Source organism: Onychostoma macrolepis, chromosome 06 (genome assembly GCF_012432095.1).
Source record: "Onychostoma macrolepis isolate SWU-2019 chromosome 06, ASM1243209v1, whole genome shotgun sequence".
Taxonomy (NCBI): Eukaryota; Metazoa; Chordata; class Actinopteri; order Cypriniformes; family Cyprinidae; genus Onychostoma; species Onychostoma macrolepis.
This window is the reverse complement of record NC_081160.1, coordinates 3160341-3185495: the sequence shown is the minus strand read 5'-3', so window position 1 is coordinate 3185495 and position 25155 is coordinate 3160341. Positions and strand designations below refer to the sequence as shown.

Sequence of the window (25155 nt, the reverse complement as noted above, 5' to 3'; positions counted from 1 at the left end):
AGAAGATGCGTGTAACACACATGCAGCTGATCTCATGCAGGTGTGAGCAGGATCTGCTTCAGGAAAAGCTCATCTCTACAACAAAACTGCCAAAGAAATTAAATCACTCAAGCTAGCGGCTTAATAAGAATTTTTCCCCACTTATTTCAACCCCCGAACACGTTTGTATTAGCATTTGAAAACTTGTGGGAACAACGAACAGTGACCAATGAGCTCCAATTCACACAGACGAACTTACAGGCCCTATTGTCTCCAACTTCAATATGGATTGGTACTTCATAAACTTAATGGAACATACTGCAAATTATACAGTAAGATGTCAGTTGTGGTCTATGGTGATCATTTGCACAATGCTCCTTTTCTCAGTAAGCTTCACACTGACTGACTGAAAAAATGAGTGTCAGAAGCTTTCAATATTAGGTTGGTATTTGGGCAGCTAGCATTAAGGAACAGTTCACCAAATCAAAAAAACATACATTTAAAAGTAAAGTCATTTTCTCTCACATCTAATTTGCATTCACCTGCATAGTGATGCAGACCAATTTGTAATTAAAAAAGCAATACAGTTTAACATTCTGCAAATATCAGATCCTTACAAAAAAAAAAAAAAAAAAAGTTATCAAATGACTTCAAAAGACTTGGAATATAGCGCACAGGTCGACATCCTTCCTGTGATGCTTTTTATCATTTTTGGAGCCCTTTCAATTTCATTATTTGGAAAGCGCTCCTCAGAGATCACGTTAAACTGCTTTTTTGTGTTCCACAGGAGAACAAAGGTGAGTTTGGGTGAGTAAATTATGACAGATCTTTCATTTTTGGGTGAACTGTCCCTTTGAGCTGTGATCACATGACCATGCAGTACCACACTCAGCCAGTGGGGGCGCCACAGGACACACAGCACAACAGTGAAGCAGGTGGAGGCTCTTATACCTTGAAACTGAGAGGTTGGGAAGAGATTCTGAACAAGGTCCGACATTGTACCTGAGGCACAACAGACACCCACAGACATAAATGATGAATGACAGACCGACAGACAATTCATGAACACCAACTTAATGATCAACCAATGAGCAGTGCTGGGGAGCGCTAACTTAAAAGTTACAGTGTGCAATTTCTCTGCCACTAGCAGCACTTAATGAAACTATACTCTTTGAAGAAGCACAATTCATGTGAGCAAATATGTTTGTTAGGTTCATTTAACCAGTAAAAAAAAGAAATAAAAAAAATAAAAAAATCAAACAATTCAACTTTTTTTCTGGTCAAGTGATAAATAATTAGCTAGACGCTACTGTTTATCACTACATTTTCAAACCTGCTATATATAATTTATGGGATTTGGCTTTAAAAACCTCTCCGGTTTCAAAATCTGAAGGCGTCACATTCAGATTTCAGACTAGATTTAGAATGAAATGTCATCCAAAAAAGTAATTTTGGACATAACACCTATTTCTCTTTAAGCCCCAAACAGCATGTCAATTTATGAATTACATGGAAGCTAATAATTACTAGTCATAATTAAGACATAATTGGGAATTTTAATGGCCCAAATTCAGTTTAAGAATAACGATAAAGTTTGCGATGTTTACGAGGAGATCGATTTTGTGCAACTAAAATGCATTTCCCATTATTCTCTGTGGCAGCACAAAATGATAAAATACACAAATATATCATCAATTACACCTCTAATGCACATCCTCATTATGCTGAATAAGTGCTTAAAAGCTCTTTATCGTCAAGTTAAAAAGAGGGAAAGAAATTTAAAATTGCCCAGCACATCCATTTTTTATTAGTAGTACATTAGTATTCAAGTTCGATACAGTCGATTTTAAAAAACATTCTTTGTAACAGATGAATAGTGGTTTAAATAAATTAACAAAAAAAAAAGCTTCACAGTTATCTAACAATTTAAAATTCTGAGTTACAGTATCTTCCCCAACACTGCTGAGATAAATGAGAGATGAAGATGAAGAAAATGAAAGGAAATTTTACATTTTAAATTTAAATGAAACTCCAGTGTTGTTAATGTTAACTAAACCTAAAACTAAAACATTTCCTTTAATTGAAACAAAGCTGTAATTGATCATTAAAATGTTAAAATTAGGTTAGAATATTAAATTAAAAAAGAAAATGTAAAAGAAAATCAGAAATGTTGCCTTGGCAACTAACAAATAAAAAAGTGTATATAGCTAAATAGAAATACAAAAAAAAAAAAAAAATCTAAATAACAAAAGTTCATTTAAAAATATCAATAATATTAATAACAGTAAATAAAACTAATTAATGTACTCAGTAGGGAATGTTTTGAGTGATACCAGGACATGTGAAGGCTTGTGGGAAACTCAGACCCGTTTCATACCCACACTGCACTGGTCAGGCTGATAATATTGAACATCTCACTGAAGTCCTGCCAACTGGCTGCCTTTCAAAACCCTGAAGGAGCTGCTGTGACCTCACAGGAACTGATATTACTGTCATGCTGCATCAATGAACCCACAAGGAGATGATTCCAGGAGCCACAAATCCCTTTATTTACATTCTGATGAAGTGCATGAGCAGTAATGGTAGAGAGCATCCTGTAATGTTCCTTTTAATAGCAGGTGCATTAGGAGATCTTCAGGAGCAGCTCTGGCAGGTCTTTGGGTGGATTGTCAGTTCATTAGTGGTCGGGAAAGTAGGGAAGAGGAACCCTGTGGCTCCAGGCCGGTGCTGCTACTATTTGCACTGTCTCCACCTGACAATTATCTCTCTGCAGTTTGGGATCAAGTCATATTAGGACCCTAAGAGGCTTGTTAAAGACTCTTCACGTTGATGAGACCGACCTGAAGCTTCCCCTCCACAGCTCTTAAAATACTCACAAACTTCCCACTTGTACTTTATATTTATAAACTACACATGCACCCAAAGGAGTGTGAAAAAAAACTCAGTTTGAAAACCTAAAGGGGTCAGATGCAGATTTTAGAATTGACTTAAATTAAATATCAGCTTTAAAGTCCAAATTCAAACTGTAACGTAATTTTGCACTGAAGTTCTACACCTATTTTTATTTACCCCCGACAGCATTTCAATTAAAGAATAATGTTGGAAGATGACTGTTATTAGTCAAAATAACTGTTTTCAAAAATACAATATTATTTACAACAGGATCTGCATTTTCAGGGGTTTAAATGAAAGATTTTTGCAATAAGAGACAAATTTGTGCATCAAAAACACCGAACTTGATTTTCAAAAGTCGAATTCGCAACAGGTGAATGTAACATTTTGACACAGCAAATGTGTCAGTCTACGAGTAACAGCCACAAAATAAACTTCATTGCATGAAATGAGTATAATGCACTACGCAAAAAGCATTTAGAACGTCTCCTGCACGTTTTATAATTACCCAACTCATAGTTCCCCGGTTATGCACGATATCACGTCCGTCAAAAACTTAAGACTGGCTGTCGGTTGAAATATTAGAGCTAAAAACATCGACATAACACACTCAATGGGCATCGATCACTTCACTGACTGCTTGCCGGCTAAGAAATAAATAATTATTACCTTACTATCATCTGTTTTCAAATCAACATAATTTAAATATCACAACATTGATGTCTGTCAAAAAATAATGTGCACAATACACAGTAGTATTTACGAGAAGCCAGCAGAGGACCAGGGAGTACATGCAACTCCTGAATAACCCACACTACTTGATGTTTTGACTATGTCATCACTTTCTAAGAAGAAGCAGAAAATGCCGGCCTGAGCAGCTTTACCGTGCTGTCTGTCAGAGATGATAACTTACCTAATACATAACACAAGCGAGTAGAAATTTGTTCTTCATTCTCTGAAATTGAATCTGAATGATCGGGGAACTGAGTGAAATACTTCACACCACATGTTAAAGACAATAAATGCCAAATCAATTGAAAAACACCAGGTTGCTGTACATGACATTTTGATGGACATTTTCTTTTATGCACAAACTTCGCACTCTGATGACAATTCTGATTTGAATATTTTCAATAATTTTTTATCATTTTGGCAACAGATGAACTGTTAAATGAGTGATCTTGAGTCATTATTTGACTCAAATAAAGATATACAGATTCAGGACCTTGACAGGTGATTTTTATGAAATGCCGTTTGATCATTATCTTCTCAGTTTAAAAGATTAAGGCAGTTATGAAAGTTTGATAAAATGATGTTAAATCCCCCCCCCCCTGCAGATTTTCAGACATATACAGTGGGGCAAAAAAAGTATTTAGTCAGCCACCAATTGTGCAAGTTCTCCCACTTAAAAAGATGAGAGAGGCCTGTAATTTTCATCATAGGTATACCTCAACTATGAGAGACAAAATGAGAAAAAGAAATCCAGAAAATCACATTGTAGGATTTTTAAAGAATTTATTTGCAAATTATGGTGGAAAATAAGTATTTGGTCAATAACAAAATTTCATCTCAATACTTTGTTATATACCCTTTGTTGGCAATGACAGAGGTCAAACGTTTTCTGTCAGTCTTCACAAGGTTTTCACACACTGTTGCTGGTATTTTGGCCCATTCCTCCATGCAGATCTCCTCTAGAGCAGTAATGTTTTGGGGCTGTCGCTGGGCAACACGGACTTTCAACTCCTCCAAAGATTTTTGATGGGGTTGAGATCTGAGACTGGCGAGGCCACTCCAGGACCTTGAAATGCTTCACGAAGCCACTCCTTCGCTGTTCGGGCGGTGTGTTTGGGATCATTGTCATGCTGAAAGACCCAGCCACGTTTCATCTTCAATGCCCTTGCTGATGGAAGGAGGTTTTCACTCAAAATCTCACGATACATGGCCCCATTCATTCTTTCATTTAAACGGATCAGTCGTCCTGGTCCCTTTGCAGAAAAACAGCCCCAAAGCATGATGTTTCCACCCCATGCTTCACAGTAGGTATGGTGTTCTTTGGATGCAACTCAGCATTCTTTCTCCTCCAAACACGACAAGTTGAGTTTTTACCAAAAAGTTCTATTTTGGTTTCATCTGACCATATGACGTTCTCACAATCCTCTTCTGGATCATCTAAATGCTCTCTAGCAAACTTCAGACGGGCCGGACATGTACTGGCTTAAGCAGGGGGACACGTCTGGCACTGCAGGATTTGAGTCCCTGGCGCAGTGTGTTACTGATGGTAGTCTTTGTTACTTTGGTCCCAGCTCTCTGCAGGTCATTCACTAGGTCCCCCCGTGTGGTTCTGGGATTTTTGCTCACAGTTCTTGTGATCATTTTGACCCCACGGGGTGAGATCTTGCGTGGAGCCCCAGATCGAGGAGATTATCAGTGGTCTTGTATGTCTTCCATTTTCTAATAATTGCTCCCACAGTTGATTTCTTCACACCAAGCTGCTTACCTATTGCAGATTCAGTCTTCCCAGCCTGGTGCAGGTCTACAATTTTGTTTCTGGTGTCCTTTGACAGCTCTTTGGTCTTGGCCATGGTGGAGTTTGGAGTTGGACTGTTTGAGGTTGTGGACAGGTGTCTTTTATACTGATAACGAGTTCAAACAGATGCCATTAATACAGGTAACGAGTGGAGGACAGAGGAGCCTCTTAAAGAAGAAGTTACAGGTCTGTGAGAGCCAGAAATCTTGCTTGTTTGTAGGTGACCAAATACTTATTTTACCGAGGAATTTACCAATTAATTCTTTAAAAATCCTACAATGTGATTTTCTGGATTTCTTTTTCTCATTTTGTCTCTCATAGTTGAGGTATACCTATGATGAAAATTACAGGCCTCTCTCATCTTTTTAAGTGGGAGAACTTGCACAATTGGTGGCTGACTAAATACTTTTTTGCCCCACTGTATATTAAAAAACCCTCCCTAAACCCTCCTATAGAGACCAACTATTAACCATATTTTGTCATGACTAGATCTTCGTCTGTTAGTTTATCAACATTTGTGTCCATAATATTTTATTTATCTCCCACCTTCATCCACTGCTTAATACTCCTTAGTACCTATACTAACACTTATAACCATCTATTAGATCCAGCAACAATTACTTAAAAAACATAAATAAATAAAACTATGAATAAGACCGTAAAAGTGTAACCGTAGATGTGTGTTTGGGTCATGTGAAATCAGACAGAAATGTGCTCTGCTTTTTAAGTGTAAAACAATACGTCACTGACTAGTCAGCAAATCTAGCAAAATGGAGAGAAATGACAAACATACCGAAGGAAGAAAGAAATAAAACTCACTAAATAATTTCTGCAAAGTAAACAAGCAAACTGTGTATAATTCAGGAGCTCAGGAGTGAGATTTAGAAGCCCATAAATGAGTCACAGTGTGATACAAATCAAACCTCAGAAAACAAGAGATGAGGATGAAGTTTTCCTGCTGAGTTAGGAGATTATAAGTCTCTTTACCTTTGCCTCCTGTGCCCTGGCCTCCAGGTTTATTGTACAGGTAGATGTCATGATCGGGCAGCTCGCTGCTCAAATGGAAGTAATGCTAACAAGAGTGAGAAACAAAGAAAATGGATTTATGGAGAATGATTATTTTAAAAAGTATTTATTTATTTATTTCATATCTTCATAATAACTCTAATTTCAAGTAAGAATGCACAATATATTGATTTTTCATTGTTACTGGTCTGATTAAGATGACACTGAAAGAATTATTAAATGTTGATATAAGGCTAAATATAGACAAATTGTGATTATAAATCACCTGTTTGCCATTATTCAAGAAACCACCATGATTATTGTGCACTTTAAATTCTAATTACATATTGGCTTCCAAAAAAAGGAGCCATTTAAGTGACTATAGACATGCGATGAAGTGTGTGTTTTTGTCTTGCCTCCTGGTGCAATAGTGCATTATGGGAGCTCTCTAAATGAACTCTCAATGACCTGTTAAACGGAAGCGCACTCAGAAAGCATGAAAGTATAAACGCATTTTCAGAGCCTCGCTGCTGTCACGCTTTATCTGTGGTGCTTCGCTTCGCACTCACATGGAAATATAAATGGCTTATTGCAAACCAATTTGTTTCATTTTCTGAATATTTACGTAATCACCAATATTTCGGGGCAATGGATTTCATCAGACCATTTTAAAATGATTTGGGAAGGTAATTAAGACAAAAATATATTTCACTTGAAAAAAAAGTGATTATTATTTTCATTATAATTTACTTTACCCCTGTGGAATATTTGTCTTAAGCCTTAAAAGAAATCATATTTAAATGTTTTGGTGTGAATTTGCAGTTGTATTTTGCAACTCTATTTTTGTATAAACCAGGCAAAATTTGACAGATTAATAATTGTTTTAATTTGCATAGATTTTTATTATGAACCTACAACGGAGCTTCTCTGATTTAAATATGCGTCCATCTCTATGAACAAAAAGCACAGGGAATGTGGTCCGTCTGTCTGTCTCAGTGGATCAGACGGCCGGTACCTTAAAGTGGTGCTCCATGTTGCTGTCAGTGTATTTGGGGATGTGGAGGAAGATGAGGAGGTTCTGACGGAGGTAGTGAGCCACCGCCTGGATCCATGGCACGCAGTACTGCGGCAGACAGAACTCCATCACCTCCGTCGCCGGAGAGCCAGGAGGCTGAATGAACTGAGACGAAGAGGGGGAAAAAAAAGATGTGTAATAACCAAAAATCATCTCCACAGTCTATTATCCAAACATTAAATAATCTCAGACGACACACCCGCTGACCGCCCACAGAAGAAAAATTAGAAAAACAAGAGACCAAACCTTCAGATGCTTTGGTTCTGGATGTATTTCAGTGATATTTAAAAAAAAAAAATCTTCAATAAAGACTTCTAAACCAACTCGCTCTGAGATGAATCACAACATTACAAGCTTTGATTCAAAAAATTTCACACAGCTTCAGAAGACTTGAAATAAAGCACATGAGTTGTATTTTATGATACTTTTGTGTCAATTTTTTCCACAAATGTCTGTCTCTGCATAGGGTGGGCAAACATAATTCATCTGCTTAATCTATACTTAACCTGCAGTGAGTCCGTCACAGACAAAAGATGGTCAAAGAAGAGAAAGAGAAATCACCTCCACATCTGCAGGCGTCAGTTTGCAGTTCCTGACCAGCATGACCGTAATAATGTCCAGCGTGGCCTCGTCCAGACGCTTCCTCAAAACCTTCACCAATTCATCAGAGATCTCTGGACCTGCCCATCACAGAGCATCATATCTCACTTAAAAATATGACACAATATGGAAGTACAATAGTTGACAGATTGCAAGCCGTTTCATATTGACTTTAGCTTTATAAGTGAAGTCTCCAGAGCAGGTGCTGAAATCCCTCAGAGCTGCTCGCTAAACCCAGAAACATCCCAACCAATTATAAATATGTATTTAAAAACAAACTGATGAAACTGGAAAAGATTTCCCTGGCTACACTTTGGGAGTGAAGTAACACATTTACAGGAAAAGAAACGACTCATGGCCCTGATAAGAGCAGGATGAATGCAGAGCAACAGCGCCTCCTGTCAGCTGCTGATGATACAGCAGGTGATGCTGGAGAGTCCTGAGAGCTGGACTCTGCTAAAAATCAATGCTGCTGTTTATTGATGGCTCAATTTTTTTTAGTGAAATAAATGCAATTTCAGTGTTTATCTAAATATCTGCTGCATGCTCAACATACACCTCCAGACAAAACTTTGGGCGCACAGCTGAATTGACTGTATATACAGTAAAATGACATAAGAAATCTATATACAAATATATACTGTATAGTGTTGGGAAAGTATTTTTTTAAAGGAATGCATTATAATATTGTGTTACTCCATGAAAAAAGTAACTAATTGCATAACTTAGTTACTTTTTATTGAAAGTAATGCTGGGCTGGACTTGCTTGTTTTTGTTTAATAACAAAAAACCCAAATGTTTTATTTTTTGGCAACTGTAAAGCCCTTTCACACCAAAAGTGAAATTAATAAGCCTCTTCCTCTGAACCTCACTCCCAGTTTCTCTAAACGCAGGGACAGGAGAGATGTCAGTCAAAAAATGTGAAAGCAAAGTAACTTGCATTACTCATTTGAAAAAGATATTTCGTTGTAAATTTAAAAGTAATGCGCTACTTTACCAGTTACTTGAAAAAAGTAATTCTGATAATTTTACCTTGCATTTGGATCTTTCCTTCTTTCACCCAAATATAAAGTGTGGGCCTTTTATGCAATATTTGCCAATAAAAATTACAATAATAAAATATTATTAGTGTAACATGTTTTAGTCACTATGTTGCATGTTAATATATGTTATAATTTTTCTATTATTCTAAAATTGCAAAATAGTCATAATAAAGAATGAGTTGATATGGGCTGATTTAATCAACATCTGCCCCTCAAAATTAAAATGCTGTTTACACATTACTCGTTCTTGCTTTTATTGTTTGCTAATTTTTTAATTGCTGGTTTATTAAAAAAAAAACACACAAGGCGGATGTCTCTGTTCTTTGCACCATGAATGACACATTTAAGAAGCTGTGTAAAGTTTAAACCATATAAAATTCAAAAAACACATCTTAAAGGTACTGTATGTAATTTTTGGACTGTCATAAAGCATAAAAATACTGTAACACGTCTGCAGATATTTAAGAAACATGCTAAGTTCACATACTTGCTACAGCCAGTTATTCCACTTTGAAATGTGCGTTTTGCCAGAAATTTGTGTTTTGGTCTGTGTGATTCCGCCCACTGCCAATTTACCCAACAGTATTCGACACCCAGGGTTGCCAAGTTGCGGAAAACCCAGCGTACTGCAGCCATGGAATCAGTCAAATGAACTTGGTCAGAGATCGCAGATTCTTAAAGGCCTTGCATCCATCAGAGAAATATTAAAATGCTGATAAATCAACTCATGAACTTACGGTGTAAGGTTCATCACCTTCCGTTGTCAATTGCACTTGTTCCGGTTGCGTGACTTAAATCTGGCAACCCACATAAGCATTGAGTCTGAGGAGGAGAGGGCGGGGGCGGGAGAAACAACTCTCTGCAATATTTTGAACATGGTCTGCAGTACCCATGTCAACCTCTAGCTGTCAATGTTACAAACTGCACCTTTAAGATCTCTGCACTCTATTATATTGAGTTGCGCTCTATTCAGCTGTTTACAAATGCAAGAATTGGTCTGAACAAAATGGTTCCTTATCGGTTTTGCTTTCAGTAAGTGCGGCTGGTGTAGTGGTGTAACATCCCTCACAGAAACCAACACACTTTATTCATCTTTAGTTTTGTCGCGGTACGGTGAGAAACATTTATCCATCTCTCTCTCTCTCACCTGCGGTCCCTACGCCATGCACCTGCAGCAAAATGTGTTTGTCCACCAGTCCAACCGGCCTTGAGCCTTCCACAGACGAGCGTGGTGCCTGTGAACATGATACATGTCATCACACACTCACATACAACGTAACACACATCACATCGGGCTCACGGGAGCACATTCTACGCCTGCTTTTCAGGCTATAAACACATAATTGCTCACATCTCCCATTTCTATAACTCGTCCCGTCAGGTTGAGGCTCATAAATGGTGTAAACACAAGGACAAGTCAGTGCTTTGCAAGAGGCAGGTAAATCAGTCTCTCTGGAAGGCGATCTGAGCCCTAATGACTCCTGTGGGCTCTGGTTTCCTAAAGCGTAATGAGAAGTGACAGTATGTGAATGTTACCGTGAGGTCCTCAGAGCCCAGCGGCTCCTGGCTGCGGGCCAGACCGACAGAGCGCGACACGTGCACGTTTCCATCCAAATCACTGTACTTCCCTGCCTGAGACGTCTCGGAGAGTCTGTGGAGACGGACAGAAGGGACGAGGAGGTCAAGAACACGAAAAGAATTTAAATACATTCTAGTGAGACTGTACGAAAGAAGCAGCTTAACTAAAAGTAACACAAACTGAACTAAAAGTATCTAATTAAATTGAGGATTATTAAGAGAACAAGATCTTTTTAAAGGAGATGATGACAGAATTTATTTGGCAATCAGACCTGGATTTGTCTTGCACAAAACAATAAGGATCGAGTGATAAAACAATGAATTAATAAATCTACAAATAAAAGAAACAAAAACATAGATAACACTACTGATTATAAATCTAATTCTACATATATACATAGAATTATATTGATATTTACATTATAATTAGATTAGTTTGAAATTTTTTTATATAAACATTTCTTGTTATTTAATAGTTATTCATTTTTAAATATTTTTTACTAATTACTAATATTTATTTTATTAAGAATTATTCTATGTGCATTGCAAAATAGTAGAAAAAATACATAAGTAGATATGTAAAATATTTTATAAATATTTGATACCGAAATTATGTTAAATTCAGAATTTTTAGACACACTTTCTTGTTGTGCTTCTCTGCCATTTTTTTTTAAATTGTTGGTCTATTTAAAAATATGTTTGACTAACGTCTTTAGTTGTTGTGCTGCCTCTCTAAGAAAAATAAATAAATATATATTTATTTATCAGCATATTAGAATGATTTCTGAAGGATCATGTGATACTGAAAATTCATCTTTAATCACAGGAATAAATTACATTTTAATATATATATTGACGTAGAAAACAGTTATTTTAAATTGTAATAATATTTCACATTTTTTCCCTCTGTATTTTTAATGAAATAAACGAGGCCTTGGAGAGCAGAAGGCTAATTTAACATTCACATTTACATTTCTGCATTTGGAAAAGGTTTTTATCCAAAGCGGTTTACTTTCTATTCAAGGTAAACTTGTCATCAGTTCATGCACACCCTGGGAATTGAACCCCTGACTTTGGTGTTGGAATCAACATGCACTCTTGTTTACGCTGCTCCTCAGATACCAGCATCAATCACTGAAAAGCTCATATTGGTCAATAACTAATATGAAAAAAATGCAGAGCTTGTGACTCACCGGAGGTAGAAAACAGATTTGGTGGTGCGCTCCTGATAAACAAACATGTTTTTGCGGTTTACCACACAGAAAGCGTTAAGAACGGAGCGCAGAGCCTGGATAGCTGAAAGAACCAGAGAAAATACAAGCTTACTAGTTTTTCAAAGTAAAAACATGTTTCCATGAGGAGCCACCTGATTGGTCCGCTGTGGTAAACACTCACCCCGGGACACGCCCATGTTGGGCCCCATCTTGAGGCGCGGGTGAATGTAAATAACGGTGCTCCAGACCACGTCACAGGCGAAGTAACCCGGGATGAACTGCATGGTGGCGGCAAGGTAGTCCCGCGGCTGATAGCTCTCGTCTGCATTGTAGTCTGGGCGGAAAAAAGGTATAATTATGGGGATGAGAGTTTCATTTTAGCAATTTCATAACAAAAGGGAGATTAGCAGGATTAGCTGAACTCAACAGGCCTGCAGAGCACCTCAAGTTGTACGATACAAATGAAGCATTTGAGCGTTCATCTCGGTGGTCGACCGGATCCAATTCATTTGCACAGTCTGAGGCAGAACGATGAGGACATTAGTGCGGTAATTCACGCTAAACAGCAGTTATCAAATTGTAGTCAATGAGGCGAGTGCTCAGACTCATACTGCTGTCTCATTATCACCACCCTTGAATTGACCTTCCCGATGGGTTTTTGAATGAGAGTCTGTGTTTGTTTGCATTAGTGTAGATTCATCAGGCTTTATTAAATCTGTACTGCATATCAAGAGTGCAACAATATCAGCAGTTTTCATTTAAACACAGCCGTCCGCACGGTGTTGGTCTGGCTGAGCACAGGGCTGCATAATTCATTAAAATAAAACTGAAATCAAGATATGGCTAGTGCTGTTATCACAGATGCTGCAATTTAATTAAAAAACTGCAAAAATTACTTTCTTACTTAGTATTTTCATCTTGTTTTCCAGTACAAATATCTAAACATTCTTAAATCAAGATACATTAAGTTAACATAAGATACTAAATCTTGTTTTCTGTATCAAAATTAAGCAAGTTAACGCAAGAAAACAATAAGCCAATAGGATCAAAATATTAAACTGATTTAAGTAGTTTTTTTTTTTGTTTTACACAATTGCCAGATATTTTTTCTTGTTTTAAGCAAAAGCTCTGAATGTTTATATATTTGTACTGGAAAAATATCTATTTTTTGCACAGCAAGAGTTTGGGTCTTGAGTCAACGAGTTTTGAGATATGTAGTAAAAAATGCTTTTAACCAGCTAAAATAACTTCCTGATTTTAAAACATTAAAACATCAAGCTTTTAAGGCAGCAAAAAAATATTGTAACATTCACTATTGTACTGTCAAATAAATTATTTTACTAATATTTTAAATATTTTTTGTTTTTTTTATTTTGCAGTAAAATAATACAATCGTAATATTTCTTATTTTGTTTAATATTTTTACTTATTATTTAATAATAATAATAATAATAATATTGTTAAGAATTGTATAGTTATATTGACGCAATTTATTTTGGCCAATCTGCTTTTTTTAAACTGGATTTTAAAACTTGCAAAACAATTTTATCAGAGGAAAAAACCATAACTAAATACCTAAAGAAGTAACTAAATACATACATAAATAAATACAAGCCCAATTAGATAACTGACTCTGGTATTTGCATGGATCTGGAGCAATAAGAGTGAAAGAGATCTTTAGAAACAGTAACTTACAACTTTTTTTTAATCTTTAGCATCAGTTTTATTCAGTAATAATCAGTATGGGTTACTCTCCCATCTCATTTGGCATAAAAGACTCCAAATTTGTGATTTTGGAAAATGGAAAAGCAAAGCAGACTGAGTTGGAATGTTTGGATCCATAAATAAGCTTTTTATAGATGAAGAAATCTGGAAAAATTATGAATATTTTCTGACAGATTTAGGCCTAGCTATTTTTAAAAACGAAAAACATGCCTACAAGTGATTAAAAGAAAATCGCCTTTTCCTGTCAAAGAGGTTGCGACCCCTGCACTGGCATGCATATGGCTGCTGCATGTAGAAAGAGTGTGTGTGTCAGTCATTCGCAGTGGCGGTTTTAGGCATGGGCGAACGGGGCAGCCGCCCGGGGCGGCATTTTTTCATGACACGTGGGGGGCGGCACAAGCACTTGGGAAAAAAAAAAATCATCTGCGACGCTAAGCAGTTTTCTATTATCTATCATATTATCTATCATATAACTGTGCGGGGAATTGGCAAATTGGCGCCCCTGCTTGTTGAGAAGGTACCGAGCACAGAAGCTGTGTGAGAAGTGGAAAGGGAGGGTGCGGCGCTGGGGACAGTTCACCTCTCCCAAATTAGTGGGACAAGTGGGCTAAAGTCAGTCACACCCAGGGGCACGGGAAGTGTTTTTTTCATGTGGGCAACTGTTTAATTGTTGGGAATATAAAAAATCGGAGTGTCTATTTAAGTGCAAATAGCTATGTTGCTGGCAGAGGCTATTTAGATTAACTCCACCCACAAATGTATGATTGGGATAGTCAAATATGCAAAAGACGGTTAGCTGTCAGATTCAGTGGTGCAGATGGTAAAATTTGCGTTACACTTCTTTCGACACGATCGACCAGGGTTGGAATCTACCTTTTGGCGAACTTTTTTTCTCCCTTTTTAAATTTCAAATCACATCACATCAGAAAAGCATTTATTTTTTAATAAAAATGAAGGAAATAATCAAAGAGTTGAACATAAAGTATCGGGTAGGGTTAGGGTAGGTGTAGAGAGGGCTTTTGTCCCAATAAGGTGGCATCCATTTAATAATTAGAAATAAAATTAAAAAATTACACTCAATAAGTTATTGCATACTATTTTATAATGTATTACAATGCAGAAGTGCAGATAATTACCACTATTTTTGCAATAAGTAATGTTTTTCTTTAATAATGTTTTTCGCCATGTTTTTATTTTATTTTAACATAGAATAAATAGAATCTAAAGCTATTTGCACTGTGTAAATAACATATCACTAAAGAATACTGCTATTTTCACTTTGTGGTTTAGTCTTGACTTCTGGTCGTGAGTGACAGTGTTGGGGGATGGGAAATCTGTTGATTGTCGAGTGCCAAATAAACACAGAGTGTTTATTATGTATATAGAGTATATTTATTTAAGTTCTGATAACTTATACTGTTTTGTACAGAATTGTGTTTTTCATGTTGAAGGATTTGTGCAATTGAGAAATATAAGCTTGTCTTACACTTATATTGTTATAGTAAAACTGTTTGTGCAAAATTTTTTAGCAAAAAAACCTAAATAAATTTTTTTTTCTCGAATGGGGGGGGAGGGGATGGGCGCTCAGAGGGGGTCTCGCCCGGGGAGTAATTCAATGTAGAACCGCCACTGGTCATTCGGCGGTGGCATTAAATCACTGTACCGTCAGAGTTAGTCATCCTGGGCCGGTAGAGCGACTCGTGCTTCCAGATGTCCTCCTCGCTCTCAGCCACTAAGAGAGAGTGGCAGACGCGACTGTCATGCAGGTCCTGCAGTAGGAGGCGCTGTGGAGAAAGTCAAGGGAGCTTGAACAGTAAAAAGGGAAAGCAGCAGTTAAGGATCTGAGGCGATGGCCCTGAGATAGTGGGTCTTTCTGACCAGAATAAGCTGCAAAGTGGACCAGACTTAATACTGATAGTGAAAAGGCTGTTCTTTACCTGGTTGACTATTCGGCACATTTCTCCGATCCTCCTCACCACCAGCTGATGAAGACGCAGGTACTCTGGGATCTCCTCCTCTTCCTCCTCTTTCTCTCTGTTAAAACTCCTGCCAATACAATGCTCAAGATTCACAACACTATAAATAGTTTTAACATTCTCAGCTGGAAAATGCCAAACTCAGTTTTGTTTGCATGTCTGGGGAAAAGCATTTGCAATTTCAGCAGTACAAACAAACAAGCTGCTCATTTGTATGCTTCATGTATTTAGAACACAACTGAACACAAAAACTCATTTATAGGCATAAAACTTACAAGGACAACAAAAACATGAGGCATATTTCCATGAATAGGTAACTAAGGTCTTATAAATTTCAGCTTTTTTTATATTGTCTGAATTTTTTTTCTCATAATAATTTTGGTAACAGCTTTGAAGTCAACAGTAAATGTTGTTAAATATAATGTAAAATCAAATGTTTTGTTTATATATGCATATTTTAAATAAAATGATAATATTATAATAATAATAATAATAATTCAGTAATAAAATGTCAATAATTTGTAAATAATTTCATTAACTAATAAGTATATAATAATATCAAATAATCAATACATATATATACACACACACATACACACACACGTGCATCTCAAAAAATTTGAATATCGTGAAAGTAATTTTTTTTTTGTAACTTATTTCAGAAAGTGAAACTTATATTTTCAAAAGGTTTTTTTATTTATTTTTTTTTATTTTGATGATTAGCGCTTGTAGCTCATGAAAGTCAAAAATCCAGTATCTCAAAATATTAGAATATTTACATTTGAGTTTCGTTAAATGACCATCCTACAGTACAAATTCCGGGTATCTCTTGTTCTTTGAAACCACAATAATGGGGAAGACTGCTGACGTGGCAATGGTCCAGAAGACAATCATTGACGCCCTTCACAGAGAGGGTAAGTCACAGAGGGTCATTAATGAAAGGTGTGGCTGTTTACAGAGTGCTGTATCAAAGCATATTAAATGCAATTTTGACTGGAAGGAAGAAATTAGGTAGGAAAAGGTGCACAAGCAACAGGGATGACCGCAAGCTTGAGAATACTGTCAAACAAAGCGGATTCAAACACTTGGGAGAGATTCACAAGGAGTGGACTGAAGCTGGAGTCAGTGCATCAAGAGTCACCACGCTCAGACGTCTTCAAGAAAAGGGCCACCAAGCCACTTCTGAAACAAACAATGTTAGAAGCATCTTACCTGGGTTGAGAAAAAGAACTGGACTGTTCCACAGTGGTCCAAAGTCCTCTTTTCAGATGGAAGTAAATTTCACATTTCATTCGGAAATCAAGGTCTGGAGTCTGGAGGAAAACTGTAGAGGGACAGAATCCAAATTACTTGATGTCCAGTGTGAAGTTTCTGAAGTCAGTGATGATTTGGGGTGCCGTGACGTCTGCTGGTGTTGGTCCATTGTGTTTTATCAATTCCAAAGTCAATGCAGCCTTCTACCAGGAGATTTTGGAGCACTTTATGCTTCCATCTGCTGAAAAGCTTTATGGAGATGCTGATTTCCTTTTCCAGCAGGACTTTAGCACCTGCCCACAGTGCCAAAACCACTTCCAAGTGGTTTTCTGACCATGATATTACTGTGCTTGATTGGCCAGCCAACATGCCTGACCTGAACCCCATATGGAATCTATGGGATATTTTCAAGAGAAAGATGAGAAACAGTCGATCCAACAATACAGACGAGCTTGAAGGCTCAATAGTGCCTCAGCAGCGCCACAGGCTGATCACTTCCATGCCACACCTCACTGATGCTGGAGTTTGTGCTAAAAGAGCCCCGACCAAGAACTTTTCTGTTTTGCAAATCCTTTTTTTGATTGACCTTAGGAAATATTCTAATATTTTGAGATACTGGATTTTTGACTTTCATGAGCTGTGAGCTCTAATCATTCAAATTAATACAAAAAACGTTTGAAATGTTTTACTTTACATGTACATGTTTACATGAACTTTTTGAAATAAGTTAAAAAAAAACAAAAAAAAACTTTTTGACGATATTCTAATTTTTGAGATGCACCTATATATACACCTATACAGGTATATATATATATATATATATATATATATATATATATATATATATATATATATATATATATATATATATATATATATATATATATCTCTTTAGTATACCCTCCTTACCAAAACAATCATCCATGTCCACAAAAACTATGAGACAGTGATGAAACGATCAGCCAATTCTTTCACTGGCTGATTTTTGCTTGCATTTGGCGCTTTCTGAATGTGAATTTTATAACCTGAGCGTGTCTCTGCAGCAGTACCTGGCGTGAGAGAAAACCTCCACTCTGTCCTGATGAATCCTGATGATGAGCCAGAAATCAGGCATGAGTGGCGTCTGTCTCTCCTGCTCGTTCATTGTGGGTCCGTCGCACTCAGAATCACTGCTGCCACCATCATAACCTGAACCACACACAGCAGAGAGCAGAGGGACCATGAAGAATGATGACTGTGATGTAAATGTGAGATTTAGCATGCTGTGTGTTGTGTGAAGCCTCACCCAGCATGTCTGAGTCCAGGCTGCCCTGACTGGAGACGACGCTCTGAACTCGACTGGGCCGCAGTTTCCCACTGCCTGAAAGAAACAGGAATCAAAGCTGCTTAGAATAAATAATATAAACTTTATTATAAAAGTTTAACAAACAAACAAAATCACTGCACCAAAAAACATCCAAAAAGTCTACGTGTGTAAGCCACAATAATCCAAACAGGCAAAAGAAATAATCACATGATCCAAAATCTTTTTTTTTTGGATCATGTGACATATCCAACTGCTATCAATCTCTGTTTTAAAGGAATAGTTCACCCCCCAAAAAAAATCTGCTGAAAATGTCCTCACCTTCAGGCCATCCAAGATGTAGATGAGTTTGTTTCTTCATTTGGATTTGGAGAAATGTAGCATTTCATCACTTGTTCACCAATGGATGCTCTGCAGTGAATGGGTGCCGTCAGAATGAGAGTCCAAACAGCTGATAAAAACATCACAATAATCCACACCACTCCAGTCCATCAATTAATGTCTTGTGAAGCCAAAAAGAAACAAATCCATCATTAAGACTTTTTAATTTCAGACTTCTGGCCAAAATCCATAATAACGCTTCCTCCAGTTCATCCCCTGTTGTCTCTCCCATCGAAATCCACCCATATATACGTTAAGATCTGTTTTGGCTTGTAAACAGTGTTTGATCTGTGCAGATTTCTTTCCTGATTCAGACCAGACCACTTTTTCAATGGAGGAAGCACTACTATAGATAGAGGACTAAATCCATCATTATGGTATTTTTAAGTTAAAAATACCATAATGATGGATTTGTTTCTTACAAACACACAGCTTTTGGCTTCACAAGATGTTAACTGATGGACTGGAGTGTTGTGGATAACTTGTGGATTATTGTGATGTTTTTATCAGCTGTTTGACTCTCATTCTGACGGCACCCATTCACTGCAGAGGATCCATTGGTGAGCAAGTGATGAAATGCTATATTTCTCCAAATCTGTTCTGATGAACAAACAAACTCATCTGCATCTTGGATGGCCTGAGGGAGAAGACATTTTCAGTAAATTTTCATTTTTGGTTAAACTATTCCTTTATGATGACTCTTGCACATGGCATTGTAACTGGCATTGAAATGCTTCATTGTTGTCTTTTTCATCCTCACAGTATGCAGGCTTCTTTTTCCATCTAATTAGAGTCCAGTGTTGGGAAGGTTACTTTGTAAATCAGGGTTCCCACACCTTGGTTAACTTCAAATTCAAGGATCTTTCAAGGACTTTCCAGGTCCAATACCCTCAAATTCAAGGACTTAATGTGGGGACACATTTCAAGTGAGAGCAAAGGTTACATCACGTCACCTTGTAAGATACATTGTTACAGTTTTCATGTGTCAAACACAACTATGCAAAAAAGCAATTTTTTTTTTTTTTTTTTTTTGGCCATATGACAGAACTCTGATATTTGTCGTATTTCTGTTTTGCATAAAATTGAATAATATTTGATACATACTATACTGTATTCTAAAATAATCTGATATTAACTTTTGCATGGATTTTATTGAAAAGAGCTTAGGCTCATGTAACCAGAAGTTTTAAGATATATGAATATGCTTTTAAGTTTTTCTTTCCTCATGGCTTTTCATTATTTTAACAAGCAAAGCAATTCAACATTAAATCCTTTGGATCTCTGGCAAGCCATTCTTTGTAATCTTCTTTGGTTAGCCAAATATCTTGAAACTTGCATTTTCCAGTCATCACGTTTCAGCCTGTTTTTGCAATGTTTCACGGTGTGTCTGTGAAACGTTGAGGTACCATCTTAGTAGTTTCGTGTGCGTGTGAATGTCATGGCAACGAACAACACAAAGTACTTTGAAAGTTCCAGGGCCTTGAAACTTTTTAATCAGATTCACAAACTCTCAAGGATTTCAAGGACCCGTGGGAACCCTGGTAAATGTAATAGGTTACAGATTACGAGTTACCCTATTTAAAATGCAATAAGTAGTGTAACTATTTAAATTATTAAAGTAATGTAACTGATTGCATTTGATTACTTTTAATTCACATTTCTATATTTTTCCTACATTTTTCTAAACTGTTAATCATTTTCAAACATTTAAATCAGGCAGAGTTAACCTTACAGTAGTACTCAACACTGATTACTGTCAGAATTTCAAAATCCTTCATCACTTGAATTCAGACAATAATTTAATTTTAAAGCACAGCCTCCACAGCATCTATAGCACCTCTTTTTACTTTGAGATTGTTCTGAGGTAAAATACAGATTTAAAATCATAAAATATTGTTTTATAGCCATGATACGGTTTTTGAAATCAAATCATTGCACAGATATGACAGGAAGCACTGGCACCTAACAATGCCTTGGAAAAAATAAATAAAAGCATATACACAAGCCTAAACAGGAAATAAAACAGTTATCAAATAAGCAAGTGTCCGATTCTGCGTCTCATATTTTAGAGCAGTCAATGCAATTTTGGAAAGAAATCAGTCAAATCTGCTTGTGTGTGAAAATATTCAGTTGTAACCTCCTATATAATCGTTAACATTTTTATAAGTAACTGCAATTTAATTACACATTTTTTTCCACCCACAGTAACTGTAACAGATTAGTTACATTTATTTTGTAATTAAATGACGTAATTCCATTACATGTAACTAGTTACTTCCCAACACTGTTAGAGTCTAACAGTTTGCACTGGCTGCCAATAGCCGCTCGCATCAAATTCAAGGTACTGGTGTTTGCTTACAAGACAACCAGTGGCACTGCACAATATGCCTAAAGCTCAAACTTATGTGCTCTCCAGAAGCTTGCGTTCTGCAAGTGAACGCCACCACGTGGTAGAGGCACAAAATCACTGTCACGGACCTTTTTCTGGACTGTTCCCAGCTGGTGGAACAACCTGCCTATCTCAATTCGATCAGCTGAGTCCTTTAGCCATTTTCAAAAAACGTCTAATCTTTTTCGCCAGCACCAGACCAATTAATACTAGCACTTACCTATTCTATTCTATTCTATTCTATTCTATTTAGTCTAATTTATTTATTTATTTCTTTTAAAAAAAACCTTGCAATGTATACTGTGTTAAAGATTTGTCACAGCACTTGTATACTGTTGATCAGATTGCTTCTATTGTTCTCCTCATTTGTAAATCGCTTTGGATAAAAGCGTCTGCTAAATGACTAAATGTAAATATAACTTCACCAGCGGGATCTCAGTAAAGTCAGATGACGCGGGTTTCTCTTGAAACTCACTGTGTGTGGTGGACTGCACAGACTCGGCCAGGCTGGCGGCGGAGGGGGTTTTGGGAGGAGACGTGTGATCAGACGAGCGCTCGGTGCTGCTGCTGCCCGCCTGCAGGTGAGCAGCGCCGCTGACGGCACTCTGAGGTCGAGTCTCCTCCGTGTCAGCCTGTTTGAGCTGCCCGGGGTCAGAGGTCTCGGAGAGAGACTCGCTGGCTGAATCAGCTGCTGCAGGCCGCGTGTCCTCATCAGCCCTCTGCGCTTCTCCACACTCTACCTGCTGCGGGAAAAAACAGAGGAATCATATTCCAGATGAAGAGGAGGAAAACTAAAAGACATTATTATAACACGGCTCATTGGGAGATTTGATTATTATCGGTCAATCAATGCATTCTGAGTAATTTTTGTATAATGATGCTAAACTGTATAACTTTAACTTCAGCCACTGATTTCATGCTAGTTTCATGCCTTGTATCACTCTACACTGTTTTTCTTCTCACATAAAATAATTTCAATTAAAATCTTACATTGAATGCATACATTTCATGACTGTTTATGTATTTATTTTCATTTCCATCATAAATTAGGTCATTTAAGTTCATAAGCTTTGGGTCAGCTTTTTTAATGTTCTATTTAAAGCTGCATTTATTTGATTAAAAATACAGTAAAAACTGTAATATTGTGAAATATTATTACAATTTAAAATAACTGTTTTCTATGTCAATGTATTGTAAAATGTAATTTATTCCTGTGATTCAAAGCATCATTACTCCAGCCTTCAGTGTCACATGATCCTTCAGAAATCATTCTAATATGCTGATTTTCTGCTCAAGAAACATTGCTGATTATTATCAATGTTGAAAACAGTTGTGCTGCACAATATTTTTGTGGAAACTGTGATACATTTTATTTTTCAGGATTCTTTAATGAATAGAAACAGCATTTATTTAAAATAAAAATGTCTTTGATTTTTTTAATGCATCCTTGCTGAAAAAAACTAATTCTAAAAATTAAATGTTAATTTTCTTTCATATTGAAAATCATACTGAACTTGTGACATTGCATGCTTTGTTGAAAAAGGAAAAATGCACTGCAATGTGAAAAATCCTGTTTGAGACTGGTCAAAGTTTTAAAAGGGTTTCAAATTAATTACAAATATATTTTAATATATGTATTCAATAGCTAAAATAGTTTCCTTTTTTTATATAATCTACAACTGACTATTTAAACCAATTTTTGTGTGTACTATGTATTATGCTTTATTAAATCATTGCATTGTTAGCTTAAAAAGTTAAATGTATAGTTCTACTGAAATCAATTGAGTTATGTCTCATGTGAGGAGCGCTATACTGTATATGCAGGGCATTCGTTAATTTTTACTTTCCATCTCAGACAGTATGTTGATTTATAAGACAGCTGCCCATGTGGCAATAGACAGCAAGTCAGCTTTGTTAAATCTGAGTTTTAAAATGTTTAAAACACTTTATTTTAAAGTTAATGTGATAACTTCATCATTAAACAAATGCAATGCATTTCTTTAGGTGTGGTTTAAAAGATTGCTGATAATTACCTCAGTGTTGGGCTCTTTTTTCTTGGACTCTGCTTCTCTGTCTGACGTGCAGATGTTTGCTGATGCTCTGGCTCCGTCCTCCACCTCAGGACACAGGCTGGTCTGCCGAGACACGGTTCCTGCAGCCGTTGAGTACTGAGCAGCGATGTTAGACAGCTGTCTCGCGGCCTGAAGCCTGTGAGACTGCTGGCGACTCAGTGAGACGTAGTGGAAGTTCTGCTGCTCGGCGTTCAGCAGGTAACCAGGAAGTGATAACCTCTTGAACTCCTGCAGCGAGGAAGCAGGGACATGTTATTAAACAACGAGGCAGAACATAATCTCGTTTCTGACCTTTCCTGGGGAGATTTATCATCAATAATAGAGGTCATCGCATGAGTTCAAACCTCTTGAAACTTTTCCAGCGACTGCTCGGGACCAAATACAAACTGCAGGGGAACGACCTCACAGTGGCACTGCGGGCGGCCGCTGGAGCGACACACGTGCTCCAACACTTTCTGCAGCGTGGAGGAGCTGATAACAGACGAGTGCCGTAAAGCGGAGACTATCTCATCCTCCAACAGCCAACGGATCTGAAACAGGTCACAGACAGGGTTATTATATTATATAGTATACACATTATATATTATTAGATACTTTTAATAAATGTATACATTATATATATATATATATATATATATATATATATATATATATATATATATATATATAATAACAAAACTAACCTAAAATCATAAAGAAATCGTAAGTGAAATACATGTAATAAAATTATAAAAATATATAGATTTTATTTCAGTCAGGTAACATTAATTTAAATCTAATTTTTACTTAGTTTTAGTATGAAAATAACTAAAACTGAAATTAAAAAAAATATATATATATACATATATATAAAAAACACTGTGCTTTCATTACTGGATCAATGTTAAATAATTGGGTAACACCTCACAATAAGGTTCCATTTGTTACCTTTAACTACATTATTTATAATAATTATTTATCATTTAGTTAATTCATGATTTATGAATTAATGTAACTTTATACTTTATTACAAGCATTAATTAATAATTGATAATTGCAACATTTACCAATGGATTGTTAAAATGAAAAGTTGAATCTGGAAATATTACTTTATGAAACTGAGCTAACAAGAACTAGCAATAAATAGTTTTATTAACTAATTTTAACATGTAAAAATACTACAACAAATGTATTTCTCACTATTACTTAACGTTAGCAATGCATTACTAATGGGACTTATAATTGTTTGAGAAGATGACAATTATTATTATTTAACATTGTAATAGTTTTACATCATTTCAAATTATAATATTGTTAAAGAAAATAAACAACACTTATATTCATTTAATTTTCACTCTCACCTCATCCATGGTGGCTAAAACAGCCATTTTGTGCGGAATAGGAAGTTTGGACAGGGGATCTCCAGACATGCTGCAGAAGACCACAAAATAAAAAGTTATTACTCAAGATATTTGGCAACAGAGGATGTCTGCTGAGCTCTGAATGCTCACCTTTCCACACCGACCCCGCGCAGGCCGTCCAGATTAGCCATGAGCTCCTCATCAGAGCGATAGGATGAGGGCTGTCCAGGGGAGCGGTTCAGAGACACGCTGCTCTCAGACGTGTACCTACAGTACATGTACAGAGAAGATTCAGGATCACTCTAGCTGGAGCCACGCTGTTTGATTCTTTCCTAAACCTAGGACGCTTCACAATCACTGACCTGTTGTGGCGGAAGTCAGGAGTCATGATCTCGATCTCCAGAGGTAACGTGAGCACGAAGATATCAAGAGTGACAGACAACTCGTTCAGATCCACCGACTGAAGATGCTCAGCGTTCTCAAGACAGGTAATGACTTCACCTGCAAAAAAACATTTTTAGATTCTCTAACATTATTGAACTTGCATGAACCAGATTAATACTAATCAGAGATAAAACTCAATATATATGGTTTCATCCCTTTTAACCAATGAATTTCCATGATTTTTCTTGAGTTGTTAGTTATATTATAGAATTTATTCATATTTTAAATTAACATTTATTTTTATATTTTCAGTTTTTATTTTAGTTTACAGTGCTTTGACATTTTTATTAGTTTTTTTAATTTATTTTTCTATTTAAGCTTTTATTTTATTCATTTGAGTTGAGGTTTTGGTATTTTT

The 25155-nt window shown here is 36.5% G+C and overlaps 1 protein-coding gene across 17 annotated transcripts in view; it reads right to left on the bottom strand.

Annotated features, from left to right (window-relative positions):
- Positions 1-25155, bottom strand: part of szt2 (SZT2 subunit of KICSTOR complex) — a 108858-nt gene that overhangs the window by 51150 nt on the left and 32553 nt on the right. For 12 of the 17 annotated variants that reach the window (XM_058778056.1, XM_058778064.1, XM_058778060.1 and 9 more), the window contains 18 exons: positions 24716-24854; positions 24504-24620; positions 24354-24423; positions 23358-23543; positions 22975-23241; positions 21417-21684; positions 18154-18228; positions 17918-18056; positions 15576-15684; positions 15302-15422; positions 12095-12247; positions 11893-11995; positions 10658-10772; positions 10269-10356; positions 8040-8158; positions 7419-7583; positions 6386-6470; positions 931-981 (listed from right to left, as the gene is read on the bottom strand). In XM_058778056.1, the coding sequence (XP_058634039.1) occupies positions 931-981; positions 6386-6470; positions 7419-7583; positions 8040-8158; positions 10269-10356; positions 10658-10772; positions 11893-11995; positions 12095-12247; positions 15302-15422; positions 15576-15684; positions 17918-18056; positions 18154-18228; positions 21417-21684; positions 22975-23241; positions 23358-23543; positions 24354-24423; positions 24504-24620; positions 24716-24854 (2370 nt within the window). The remainder of the gene's footprint in view (positions 1-930; positions 982-6385; positions 6471-7418; positions 7584-8039; positions 8159-10268; positions 10357-10657; positions 10773-11892; positions 11996-12094; positions 12248-15301; positions 15423-15575; positions 15685-17917; positions 18057-18153; positions 18229-21416; positions 21685-22974; positions 23242-23357; positions 23544-24353; positions 24424-24503; positions 24621-24715; positions 24855-25155) is intronic. The other 5 variants (XM_058778063.1, XM_058778069.1, XM_058778073.1 and 2 more) reach the window with 1 other exon arrangement.